The following is a 13,161-nucleotide window of genomic DNA, read 5'->3' on the forward strand; positions in this document are numbered from 1 at the left end:
CCCTTCAGTTTTTCTTAGAGTCATTCTTAGATATGAGGAGAGGAAGAAAATAAATAAGACAGTTTCAAAACAAGAATAAAGCATTCAGTTTCCCCATAAGAAGCTTTCATTGAAACGTGGAATCATTTCCACACAATATAAAGTTTTGAGATGACCTCATTTCTATGACGGTAATCTCTCCAAGGTGTCTGGGCGTGCCTCTGGTCTCGTAAAAAGACGCGCTACACAGGGCAGCTTCCAAAACGGGCCTTTTTCCAGCCTCTGCCTGTTCCAGAGACAGCAGCGTTGGCAGGTCCCGTGTGTCTGCCCTGCCCTGCTAAGGGAGGAACTGAGTCTGACAGACTGAATTAGCTTCACTTCTGTATCTGGCTGTGTAACTTACTGACATTGTGGTCAAACCAGCAGTTTGCCATAAAAGAAGTCTTTGCCCTTCTTCGGTGTTCCCAAACTTGTATGTAAATGTCATTTTAGTTGCTACTCTGAAATCCATCTCTGGGAATTTTCTTTCTTGTATTTTTTTTTTCTTTCAGTAATAGTCAGTCAAAAAAAAAATCAAGAAGCTAAGAAACAGAATATAAAACAAACAAACATTAACAAAAAAGTGCCAGGGCTTCGGGGAGCCTCACACATGGGTATCCACCACCACCTGGTGTGGCCGTGCATGGGGAGGACAGAGAAAAAGGCACTGGCTTTGTGCCTAAGCAAATTCAAGGCTTTACGTAACTATTGATGACACAGAAAGCAGATCTCCACTATAAAACAAACATCAATTCTTTCATTGTAGAATAAATGATTCCCTGATTCAGATATTTCATGCAAATAGAGAAAGATGTGACCCCTGTTAGTGTAATTAAACTCCTGCTGGGAAGACACCAGGAAGCACAGAAGCTTCCCTAACTAACCAATACACTCAGTGTCACGAGACCACCTCTGTCTGCTGCCCTCAGTGTATGCTGCTGTGTGACTAAAACACTGAGTAAGTATTTTAGGGGGTCTAACTGAAAAGCAAAAAAATTAAATGTCTTAGAATGATTTCATTGCAACATTGTTTGGGAATGTTCTTCAAGCACTTAATAATCTGAATCAATTCCAGAACCTTAAGCATCTATCGATAGGAAACTGAGCAAGCACACAGTGGGTATAAACTACGTGGTCAGGAGTGGGAGGAGCACGGCTGGGAGAGGCGACACAGACTTTCCTGAGTTTAAAAGAAAGCGAGCACTGTCAAGAAAATGACGTGACAATCTCGGTATGACGTGGCTAGCTGTGCTTTCCCATGAATGCATAGAGAACGCTTTTAGAACATCAGACTAAAGGATGAACATGACTACTCTATTGGCACAAGACTTCCAAGGGGGTTTGTTTCATTCCCTGTACTTTTCTGCAGCGTTTCCTAGAATAATGAATTATTAAAATATGAATCAAGCTGTTTGTATGCTATGTGCATTTTTCTAAGTACATAAGAAAAGCAAAAAATTCAGTATCACCCCATCTTCAAGAGATAAGCAATATTAGCATTGTTCTATAGTCTTCTACATATGTTCTACAGTCTTCTACATATATGCATGTATTATATACAAATGGGCCAATGGTATATATGATATTTGATAGCCAAGTTTTTTTTCCACTTATAATGTCTTCTTTGGGGGTGATTTTTCCTACTACTATTAATATTTCTATCTTTTTAGCACCTGCTGGAGTTTTACTATGTACACATAGCCTTATGCAACCCGTCCCCTTTCTAGGACTTTGTGTTTCCCAATTCTCTAACAATGAAAGCAGCACTCACCAGCAAGTTTTCACCTGCTGAGATCTGTCTCTGAGACATATACAGAGGATGGGGACGTTTGTCTGTTTGTCTGCCATCAAAGCCCCAATTGCTTCCTGTGTTGTAGGAAATCCAGCGCGGCCTCTCAGCCCTGCGCCCCTCCACAGTGACTGCCCATGGAGGGCCAACTCAGGGAGTTGGGCCCCGGGCTCTCCGCTCCCAGGCCTGAGCCAAGTAGAAGCTCACAGTGTTATTAAACCACCAGGACTCTGAGGAGAGCTGAAACGCTACTTTGTCCAGTTACTTTCAAAGAAAGTTTCTAGCAAGAGTTATTCCAGACATCAGGCTTTCGTTATCACCACTGAAAGTGAAACCAGGGTTTGTTTTATTTTATCATTTTATTTTATTTTATTTTATTTTATTTTATTTTATTTATTTTATTTTATTTGAACAGGCACCTCTCACTTCCTAGTTGATACCCTTAGTGGTGTCAGTGACCCTCAGATCAATCCACATTTTTCCTAAGCAAGTACAGATACCGTACACGTGCCGTGTTCCCCGTTCCAGTTTTTGACAGTTTGCCTGGTATCACTTTCTCTTTTTTCCCCATTGATTAATTTATTTACTACTTTACCTCTGGATGAAGCTTATCCTCCTGTCTCTCTCTCTCCTTCCAGTTCCTGCTTCTCCCCTCCCCTCCCCTGTTCTCCCTCCACACCTGTGGCTCCCTGCCCCCATCTGGGGCTCCTGCCCTGTGTGTCCTGTCACTTTCCTCGCTCAGGACTGGCTTAAATACGACCTTTGAGAGAGCCTTCCCTCACCGCCCCGGCATGTGGCTTCTCCCCTGAGCCTTCTGTCTGTCACGAGGCTTGGGTTTGCTTCTTCCCGGCTGTGTGCATCCATCTAGGCTGGTCCTGTGTCCCTGCTGTGCCTTAAAGAATTTCATTTCCAAAGACACTTTCTTTTTCCCAGAAATTTTCAAAGTGTGCAGTGCAGGAGGACACAGGAAGGAAGAAGGAACCGGATTGAAGGAAATGGTCCCCTGTGAGCTGGTGACAGAGCCCGACACAGCAGATGTCATAAGACTCCGGTTCTTTTCCAGCCCTGGTGTGGCAGTGGTGTGACCAGCAGCCAGTCAGGCCACCCTCCCTTTCACAACCATGACGAGACACGTCACTCAGCTCTCTAACCAGTTTGTCAGCTTCGTCAGTCCAGCACACACGAGCGCCTGAGCAGCAGTCAACTCTGTGAGGACAAAGCTGAGGGGAAACGAAAGGAAAAAATGAGGAGGATGCTGTAATTATTCTCCTAAATCAACTGACAACGCAACAAGCGTTCTCTGATTTTAAGACAGCAAGCACAGGGCTTTGAGAAAACAGCTGATGACTTTACGAATCAAGAAAGCCTGTCAGCAATAAATGAAATAGAACCACTGGGCATGTGACGTACAGCAACGTTTGCGTCATCCGCAAGGGTCTCACTGTCCATTCACCACGTCTCAGCCTCCCTGGGCACTGACAATCACTTTCCGGTGGATTCTGTCAGTGCTCAAGGACTGTAATCCAGTCTGCAGGGAAAGGGAGAGACTGGAGAGCACTCTGTGAGTCAAGCAAAATAAACCACATGGAGAAAATTATCACTGAGGGGTGGTCTGTGTGTGTGTGTGTGTGTGGTGTGTGCGGTGTGTGCGCATGTGTGTGTCTATGTATCTGTGTGTGTGTTATCTGTGTGTGTGTGTCTGTGTGTGGGGTGTGGGGTGTGTCTGTGACACAAAAGTTAATGAGGGACCATGTATGGGGACAAAGGGGTGCAGAGGTATGGAAGGGGAGGGAGGGAGCAAGGCAGGGTGATAGGAGGTTAAAGGGAAAACAAATATTGCATGTTTTCTCTCCCGTGTGGAGTCTAAAGTTAAATACAGACATAAAAGCAAAAGGGAAGAGAGTGAAGGCATCAAAAAGGGAAGGCAAGAGAGAGGGGGCGGGGCGACATCACAGAGTCACGGTATGCACCAATGAGAAATCATAACGAAGCCACCGACTCAGCAAGCACTCTATTATTAACTAAAAATGTTAATAATAAGGCAAAACCAAAAAGAGCTCTGAGGGCGTAGCTTAACTGATGCAAGACTTGCCGAGCTTGCAGGAAGCCCTGGCTGGATCCCCAGGCTGTGCTGTGCGTGGTGGCGCGTGCGTCCTGGAACTGTGGCGCTTGAGCGATGGAGCGGGAGGCCAAGGTCATCCGATTGTCTCTAGCGAGGCTGGGGAGGAAAGACGTGCGGCAAACGCAGCCAGTTACAGGACCTCTTGCACACCCCCTTGGGCAGGGGCAGGGCGTGCCTGCCAGGCCACCTCCTGGAGGCGATCCAGTCTAAGCTGCACTGCGCCCCACAGAGATCCTGGGTTCCATTCATTTGCGCAGACATTGTGTTTGAGTACTCACCTTTCACACGGGCCCATTTCCACAGAGCAGGCTACCAATGGCCAGCCTGCACTGCTGGCTGCCACACAGCAGCTCCAGAGTAAAGCAAGTTCCTTGCTTGCTGTTTCAGATACTTGTACCCAGTCATCAAGTACACTTCTTCTGGGTAGGTAAACAACCTGAGAAATTTTACATAAAGGTACAGAATCTGATTTTAAAAAATGAATTAAACAACACCATGACTGGTTACACTAAAATGCTAAACAAGCAATTAATAGACGAGAAGCAATTGGCTTATCAACGGACCGTGTTCTTTTGAGCAATAACTTGTGTGCCTTCTCAGGGCATTAAGTGTGAGGAAGGCGTGTTATAAAAACAGCTCCTTCTCTGTGGCGCTTACTCTGCACAGTTGGGGAGATAGATAATAGTGAAAACAATCTCATAACTAACCCAGAAAATATCAAGTATGTCAGGAAAGTCAGTGGGGATAAACATCTAGATACACAAAGGCCTGAGTCAGAGATGCAGTTGTATGCACTGGCGGCCAGAGGGCTCAGAAGGGGTTTTGAGATGTGTGAATCAGGAAGTTGACACAGCAAATCAGACGTGACACTATAAGGATATCTGAGTGATATCTTGATGCCTGAGTGAAATTCCAGGTCAGAGCTGGTTCAGTAGAGACTACTCAGTGGTGCTGAGTAGTCCTTCAGACACCTTACCTTATTTTTTTAATGTAATGAGAGCATTGTTATCATTCCTCTTTAGCAGACATCATATTTCACATTAGAATTTTGATTTTCTCCATATTCTCTGTCTTAGTCAGGGTTTCTATTCCTGCACAAACATCATGACCAAGAAGCAAGTGGGGGAGGAAAGGGTTTATTGAGCTTACACTTCCACATTGCAGTTCATCACTAAAGGAAGTCAGGACTGGAACTCAAGCAGGTCAGGAAGCAGGAGCTGATGCAGAGGCCATAGAGGGACGTTTCTTACTGGCTTGCTTCCCCTGGCTTGCTCAGCCTGCTCTCTTATAGAACCCAAGAACACCAGCCCAAAGGTGGTACCACCCACAAGGGGCCCTCACCACCTGATCACTAATTGAGAAAATGCCCCACAGCTGGATCTCATGGAGGCACTTTCCCAACTGAAACTCCTTTCTCTGTGATAACTCCAGCCTGTGTCAAGTTGACACATGAAACCAGCCAGTACATTCTCTTGATGCTGGGCAGGGCAGCAAGCAAAATCTCCTGGTCAGCCTTGAGAATAAGAAAAACAAAGGCCACCTGCAGTGTGAGCTCTCTGTGGTCAGACCCTGTAGTGTGAGCTCTGCTCTCTGTGGTCAGACCCTGCAGTGTGAGCTCTCTGTGGTCAGACCCTGCAGTGTGAGCTCTGCTCTCTGTGGTCAGACCCTGCAGTGTGAGCTCTGCTCTCTGTGGTCAGACCCTGCAGTGTGAGCTCTCTGTGGTCAGACCCTGTAGTGTGAGCTCTCTGTGGTCAGACCCTGCAGTGTGAGCTCTCTGTGGTCAGACCCTGCAGTGTGAGCTCTGCTCTCTGTGGTCAGACCCTGCAGTGTGAGCTCTCTGTGGTCAGACCCTGTAGTGTGAGCTCTCTGTGGTCAGACCCTGCAGTGTGAGCTCTGCTGTCTGTGGTCAGACCCTGCAGTGTGAGCTCTGCTCTCTGTGGTCAGACCCTGCAGTGTGAGCTCTGCTCTCTGTGGGGCCAACTCTGTAGTACTCTGTTCTCTTTTCTGTGGGGTCCATAGCTCAAATGTATTCTATGCATTTTTAAATTTGCTTTCTTTTATCTCTGTGTGTATGGTGCATACATGTGTGTCACACCCATGAGTCCCCGGGCAGAGTTTAGAGTGAGACATTGAATGTCTTACTTGTCCTTTGCCTATTTTCTTTGAGACAGGGTGTTTCTCACTGAGTCTGAAGCTAGGCTGGTAGTTAGAAAACCCCAGTAATCCTCCTGCAGCTACTGCCCACTGGAATCCCCACAACAGGGGCATGACAAGCACATTTGTGAGCATGGCCAACCTTTATAAAGTTGCTGGGGATTTGAACTTATGCTTGCAGTGAAAGCACTTTTCTGAACAATCTCTACAGTCCTCAGGGTAGAATGTCTGTGTGTGTGTGTGTGCGTGTGTGTGCATGTGTGTGTGTGTGTGCATGTGTGTGTGCGTGCATGTGCATGTGTGCACATGTGCGATCATGTGCACTTATGTGTACTCAAGTGCATGTGCATACATGTGCATGGCTCACAAAAATGACTGATGGGTGCATGTGACCATGCAAAGGCCAAAGCTGAGCATCGGGTATCTTCTACCACTCTCCACCTAACGTCTCTAGACACAGTCTATTGCTGAGCCAGAAGACCACTGCTTTGGGTAGAGATGCATTAACACATCTCTGATCCTGGTGTTGGAATTACACGCACTCAACCATGTCTGGCTCTTGGCACAGTGCTGGGAATTCCACCGCAGGTCCCGATACCTCATCAGAGCAGTCTTACACCCTGAACCATCTCCTCAGGCCATCAGCTGATGACCTGTGCTGTGCTTACAGAGATACAGGCCTGTTACAATCAGCAGACATATGAGTTGTAACTGTTCTTCAAATGGTGACTGGAAGGACAAAGAGAAGCAGAAAGAGAAGTAGAGAGATGTGGGGAGGGTCTGACCGAGCACGGATGTGGGAACACTGAGAAGTAATCAAAGGTGAAGCAAGGTTATTAGATAGGCAGTTTTAAAGACAAAAGTAAAGAGAACCTCAAAGAGTTTTACCAAAGGAACTCTAAAGGTTGCATTCCTATGGATTTGATGGAGAACAGGACAAGAAAAATGAGTTTGGAATAAATGTAAATTAGGCTAGCATTTACATTTGCATTTCAATCATTTAGGTTAAGTTGTTCAGTTCCACTGTGCGCACTTTTCAAGCATGTGGTATCCACCTGCCTTCAGGGCCAGAAAAGCCCTTAGAGAGCATTTGTGCCATCACCACTACAGGGAATTCTGCCTTAAGCCTTTATCATTATTTCAGACACTGTGCTTCTCATGTGTTTTAATCTTTAAGACTGTTCCATGAGTTGAGCAGGGCAGCATTTCCTCCTTTGATACAGACTGTAAGATTCACATGAGTTAAGTCATAAGTGTGTCACAAGATTGCTAAGGGGTGAACCCAAGAGCTGGACTGGAGGGCTGTCTGCCCAAACACTTGCCCACCACACTGGGATTGAGAAATGCTCGACCAGTGTGGAATGGCACACTGTTTATACAGTTACTGTCAATGAAGCATTGAAGGTGGCAGGGAAATCTCCCAAGAGAGTCCACGTGCTCCAAGACTAAACCTAGCGGTGAACATTCAGTCATTAAGAGGAAACAAAGCCATCAGTGAGCCTTTGGGTTTCAGTTTCCCAACTAACAGAGAAAGAGAGGTGCCCTAGTGCTGAGAGACATTTATGTCTGTGACCTTTGGCTTGGTGTATGGAGCCTTAGAAGGCATCTAGAAACATATGGAGTGCTTGGGACACATTGGTGCCCTGGGCGTTCTATAGCTGTGCCCTTGATGTGCTTGATGCTTACACAGTCTAAACCAAAGTTTCTCACCCAAACAGCCAACTGTTCTACCACATTGAAATGTGAGCCTGGGTGACACTACAGCTGTGGACATCAGTGTGGGTGCTAAAACATGGGGGGCGGGGGGACAGTCTGCATGGCATAGACCCTGCCCCTCACCATTCTGACTTGTACTTGCCAGAAAGCTTGGGAACACACATACCATCATTAACACAGAAACCCAGTTCAGATACCTCAGCTCTGCTGCTTCTGAGAATCACAAACACTTCAGTGCTTAGCCCTGTGTCTGGGTCAGGGGAAATGTCAAATGTCTAGTTATCAGAAAACAGGAAAAGGGGGGGACACAGGCACAGAGATTCGAAAATGAATGATAAGTCAGACAAAGCACTGTCCAATCTAAAGCAAGGATCTATGCTCTGGATGTGGTAGCACACTGCAATCCCAGTGTTCAGAATGAGACAGGATTGCAGGTTGGTCCCCCGGTGAGTTTCTATCTCCCTGTTCCAAAGAAAAGCCATTGAGATGGTCTACTTTTCATTGCAAAGTTCTGAAATCCCATTATGCACAGTTCAACTGAGTCGCCACATTTCTAGAGCCTACTAGGTACCAGCTCCAAGGAATTCTCTTTCTGAGACAGGGTCCTGTTATGTAGCCCAGGCTCTGAGTGCTGGGGTTACAGGACTGACTGATGAGCTTTAGGTCATTTCTGAGCACATGGGAGGTGGTCATAGAAAAATCTGAGTTCACTAAGAGACTTTAACCTCAGGGTCACTGGACACTCCAGGAAGAGGCCCTGCTGAGAATGACTAAATACATTAAGTGCACATAGCAAAGTGAGTTTTGCAACCCAGCTCTACTTCCTGTGTCCTTGAATAAGTTAGCTTGTCAAACAGCCTTCCCCATATTTGCAGAATGCAGATAACAGAGTTAGCCTCTCTGATGCTGTGCTGGGGAATGTGTACACAAAGGTCTGTACCTATAACCTATTTCTCAAACGTCGATTGTGGGTATTTGTGTTTGAGACCGAGAAATGCAAGACTAAAACTCAACTCTTTACATCATGAGTAGGACATCGCGTACTTCCAGATGAAAACGCACAGACAGACCTGAGAGCTGTGGCGCTCTGATAACTAGTGACCAGCAGCACATAACATTCTAAAGCTGGGATTGTCCTTGCACTTGTCCAGGCTTCAGACTTCCTCAGCAGATCTCACTACAAGACAGGTCTCCCATACTCTGAAGGAAAGTTCCATTGGACTTTACAGATGTTATAATCACACTATTTATAAGCTTGCATCTTCCTTTATAGTATAAAATTTATGTAGCTATTGTTCAATAGGAATAGTCTCAAATTCTTGAGTTGACGAAGTTCAAATGATACAGGACAAGCTTAAGTGACCGGGCGTGTATTCACTGCAAAAGAAGCTGGCCACGCCTACAAATTGCTAGGCTATATCAGCCATAAGGGACCCTGAAGAACACCAGAGAGTTTTTCAGTTTCTAATTGTTATAATGTATCAGCAATTTCCAGTTCTTTGAAGAACACACACATACATACAGAATTAGCACAAACACGTTTATTTACTAACCAAAGGAATGGAACGATCCTGGGTAAACCAAGTTTGACATGGGTTTCGTGTAAAGTGTTTGTGATGGAGAGAACTGAACAGTCATAAAATAAAACCGAAGAAGTGAAGTCGGTGGTTATCTATGTCCTGCTCACTGAGCTGACTCCTGTCCAGGGCAACGGTGAAGCCCTCACTGCACCTTCTCATAGACCCGAGTGCAGGTGGCGTTGTTCATGACACATTCCTAGGAGAGGAGAGATACAAACTCAGGCTGGTTGTGCTTTTCACAGCGTGTGCTGTGGGCAGGATCCTACAGAAGCTTGTAAACAGCCTTGCTACAGGAAATACTCCTTTCAGGGTTCCCGGACTCGAGGGGCCTGCTGTTTTGTTAATAGGTGCATTTGCTGTATATCCTGCAGACTAAAGCACTGGACATGATCTCTAAATTACTCATGCAGCATTGGCAGATATCCCTTACTTAAATAAATGGGGGGGGGGGGGGGGGGCGGACTCTGTCCCAGAAGAGGGAAACTTGGTGGGCTGCCAGCTCTCACAGCACTGCTGCGGCCCAGGAAGAGACTGCTCCAGCCACATCCTGGGAATCCCATCACTTCTCTGTCCCCACAAGGGCCACCTCAGTAATGAGGACTCTTGTCTCTAACTTGTTATTTTGAGCATTTTCCTCCTAAGTCCTCCTTCTCTTGTTAAAAACCCAATGGCCAAAGATGGTCATGACGACTGTGGCTACAAGGCCAAGCCCCAGGATGAGTCAAGCACTTTGATTCTTACCACAACCAGCTTCCCATCCTTCAGTTTCCTTGTTATCGTGCTTTCCTTCCCGTCCCACTTCTGGTGCTGGACCAGGGCACCGTCTGTGAAGGTGCAGACCGTCTGCAAAAACGCAGAGTAGTTCATAATCTTCCAAAGTGCAAGAACCCCCACGACCCACACCGCCCCAGCACACCTTCACTGCTCCCTCTCTGAGCTTCCCCCACAACTATGTGCTTTTCCATCTAGAGACTCAAGATGTCTTCATTCCTTAGTCCTGGGACTTTTACTAATTTATCAAAATTCAACTCCATAAAGTAATTTTTTTCACTCAGCCCTTGGCAATAAGCACAGACATTGTTAATGCAACGTCATGGGTAACTCTAGAAGCTTCTCTCATCTCACAGTAGCTGTAGCTGACCTCAGTTTTCCTGCCATCAGCTGTAGTCTCATCAAACTTCTCTCCCAGGGTACAGGAGAACACCGTCGTCTTCACTGTGCTCTCGGTTTTGACAGTGATGTTGTTACCATCACAAGTGATGATGCAGTCTGGTTTGGCCATAGAAGCCATCTTCCTGAGAGCCAGTCCTACTCCTGTGGGACAGGAAATGACATCATTTGCACAGTATCAGCAAGGATTCGTTCGTCATCATCCCACCTGCCGGCCTATTCTCTCGCACTCACAGTCGTGCATCGCTAGCACGCTGCTGTCACGTTACACGGGTAAGCCTTGTGTCATCCTGAGCTGGGGCAGGCAGGGGTGATGCCCCCACTGGACAGATGAGAGCTGGGCCTTAGCCAGAAGTGACAGAACTCGAGGCAAATCACACTGGCAACACGACTCTACTCCTCAGCTACTAGCCACTGAGCTCCTGGGCCTCAGAAAGTCAGTCAGGCAAGACTTTACCCCCTAACCTTAGCCAATGCAACTAGCACAGGCCAGGCACGGGGACACACGCATGTAAGTGCGGCGTTCGAGACATGGCGGTAAGAGGGTCAAAAGGTCAAGGTCAGCCTAAGCTGCATACAGACTGTGTTTCCAAAATAACAATGTAAGTATAAAAACAGTTGGCAGATGTTTTTAAATAAGCTTTCAATCCATACAGCACAGTATTTTAAGTGAGTAACATGACTCTGATGTTAATAGGTAGGGGAAAATATACCCTGGGAAAGAACAAACATTTCAAAGCTGTGCGCTGATGTAATTCTCCATGGTAGGGCTCTTTCTGTATGTTAGGAACCTGACTTGCTGTCTGAAAACACTGTACTATTTGAGTATCTGGTTGATTTTTATTTTGTGCAATTTGTCTATTTCCAGTAGTTACATAGGTATGAAATGCCACCTTACTGAGTTATGCAGTAGTTTATGTCCCTGTCCTTGGTGGTGACACTCATAAGGAACCTAGGGCATTTTCACAAGAAGGGAGACTGATCCTAGCAGACAGCCTTCCTTCCGTGTCCCCATGGAGTCTGCTGGGCTCCCTCGTCTGATGCCCAGTATCTGTGGGCAAGGCCTAGACCTCCCTAACTCCCGGAGAGCTAAGCACTCACAGGTAAGCACCCAGCTGCTTTCCAACAGTGACCTTTCTACTGGTTCTCACTCACACCTGTGCAGCCTCGCACGTGTGCGCGCGCACGTCTGCGGTCATGAGGCCAGCAAACTGCACGTTCCAGAATCATGGTATAGGCTGGTTCTGAACGTCCAGGGATACTGGGAACAGCAGTACCCCTTCTGAGAGAGTCCCTATTTCCTTCACCCCATCCCACTTCGGTGACAAAGGTCCATTTCGCTGTCTTTTCTGTGTCAACCCACACATCCCTGCCTTAAGAGTAGGCTTCAGTGGCAACAGACAACGAAGCACTATTTCCAGTGAGGGTGAGCTTGAACCTTGACCACTGCCAGGTTAGGCTTTAAGGAGCAAGTGCGGCTGCAAAGTCACACCCATCTTGGAGCAGTTGGCAACCACAGGCCAGCAGCAGCAGTTTCTGATTATAGTTTTCCAGCCAAGCCCAAGTCTCCAGAATCAAGAGAAAGAACCAGAACAGAAGGGTCACAAGACTACCACCATGCACAGTGGGTGTCCCTGAGCTTCGCCCACATGGCACCAGCTGTGGGCCGGGCCCGTGCAGCGCCGCGGGCGCCACGCCCAGCCAGCCCAGCGGCGAGGAGAGGCCGCGAGACACGTTGTGGAGAAAGGGATCTAAGCAGCATCATTCATAGCCTCTAAAAAGCTTCTGCAGAAACCACGCCCTACCACACGGTGTCCTCTCAGAGACCGGGGAAGGGGACTGGCTGGCGCCATCGAGGAACAAAAGATGCGATGCGACAAGGTGAGAATGGAGAGTGAGTGCTGCCCGCCAGGGGAGGGTGATGGGACAGGACGGTGGCGCCAGGTGAGGGGAGGAAGAGAAGTGGGGATAGCATTAAGGGACAACCACGGCTGGCACGCACCTGTGAAGGACCGGAAGCAATGAGGGGCTGTTTCAGGGACAAGAAGCAGAAAAGGAGAGGAGCAGGGTGGCCCACCACGTCCGGAGCCGGCGGCAAAGACAGGCATTCCATCCTAGCCGCCACAAGGTGCTCCGCGCAGCTCCCCGGCCACATGGTGGAAGGGACCAACACATCCCCATGAGGAAGAGGACCGGGGAGGGGTTCGGAGATAAAGTCTCACCTAGTTCTTTCATGTACTCCTCAAAGCCGTGGCTTTCCATCAGGCGCCACTTCCCTTCGAGATCCTTAAGGCTGGCCATGGCGGGCGGGCGAGCGGGCAGGCGAGCGGGCGAGCACAAAGCAGCAGAGACGCGGTAGCGGGGGCGCTGTTCTGCGCCTGGCGCCATCTGCGCTTATATCGTCGCTGGTGTGGGGGTGGTGTCGGGCAGCCAATAGGACGCGCGCCTCAGCCTGGCCCGCCCTCGCCACGCCCAGATTTGTGCGCCCCGGGCTGTGCCCGGGGTCTGAAGGTGCCACCCTGGCCGCGCTGCACCGGGACGCCGCACGTCTCCCGCTGCTCCTGCAAGCTGCGACTCGCCTGGCCTCCCCTAGTGACAACTCCGGCGCAGTC

At 48.0% G+C, this 13,161-nt stretch overlaps 1 protein-coding gene across 2 annotated transcripts; it reads right to left on the bottom strand.

Moving 5' to 3' along the window:
- Positions 1–9,325: 9,325 nt before the first annotated feature.
- On the bottom strand, positions 9,326–12,939 carry Fabp5 (fatty acid binding protein 5). Of its 2 annotated transcripts, XM_052180881.1 has the most exons (4): positions 12,772–12,932; positions 10,521–10,693; positions 10,121–10,222; positions 9,326–9,575 (listed from the first exon to the last, which is right to left on the bottom strand). In XM_052180881.1, exons 1-4 carry the CDS (start codon positions 12,848–12,850, stop codon positions 9,522–9,524), a joined length of 408 nt encoding a protein of 135 aa, XP_052036841.1. In that variant the 5' UTR covers positions 12,851–12,932; the 3' UTR covers positions 9,326–9,521. The 2 variants fall into 2 exon arrangements, with proteins under 2 accessions (XP_052036841.1, XP_052036842.1); XM_052180882.1 differs by lacking the exon at positions 10,521–10,693 and having other exon boundaries at positions 12,772–12,939.
- Between the last annotated feature and the right edge of the window lie 222 nt (positions 12,940–13,161).

This window comes from Apodemus sylvaticus, chromosome 4, assembly GCF_947179515.1.
Source record: "Apodemus sylvaticus chromosome 4, mApoSyl1.1, whole genome shotgun sequence".
Taxonomy (NCBI): Eukaryota; Metazoa; Chordata; class Mammalia; order Rodentia; family Muridae; genus Apodemus; species Apodemus sylvaticus.

What these genes read in the sequence shown, in the direction of transcription:
- Fabp5 (XM_052180881.1), bottom strand. Translation starts at nt 12,850, where the DNA reads ATGGCCAGCCTTAAGGATCTCGAAGGGAAGTGGCGCCTGATGGAAAGC. An exon ending in CTGATGGCAGGAAAACTGAG is followed by an intron (nt 10,223 to 10,520) that starts GTCAGCTACAGC and finishes GCGTTTTTGCAG; the next exon opens with ACGGTCTGCACCTTCACAGA. An exon ending in AGGATGGGAAGCTGGTTGTG is followed by an intron (nt 9,576 to 10,120) that starts GTAAGAATCAAA and finishes CTCCTCTCCTAG; the next exon opens with GAATGTGTCATGAACAACGC.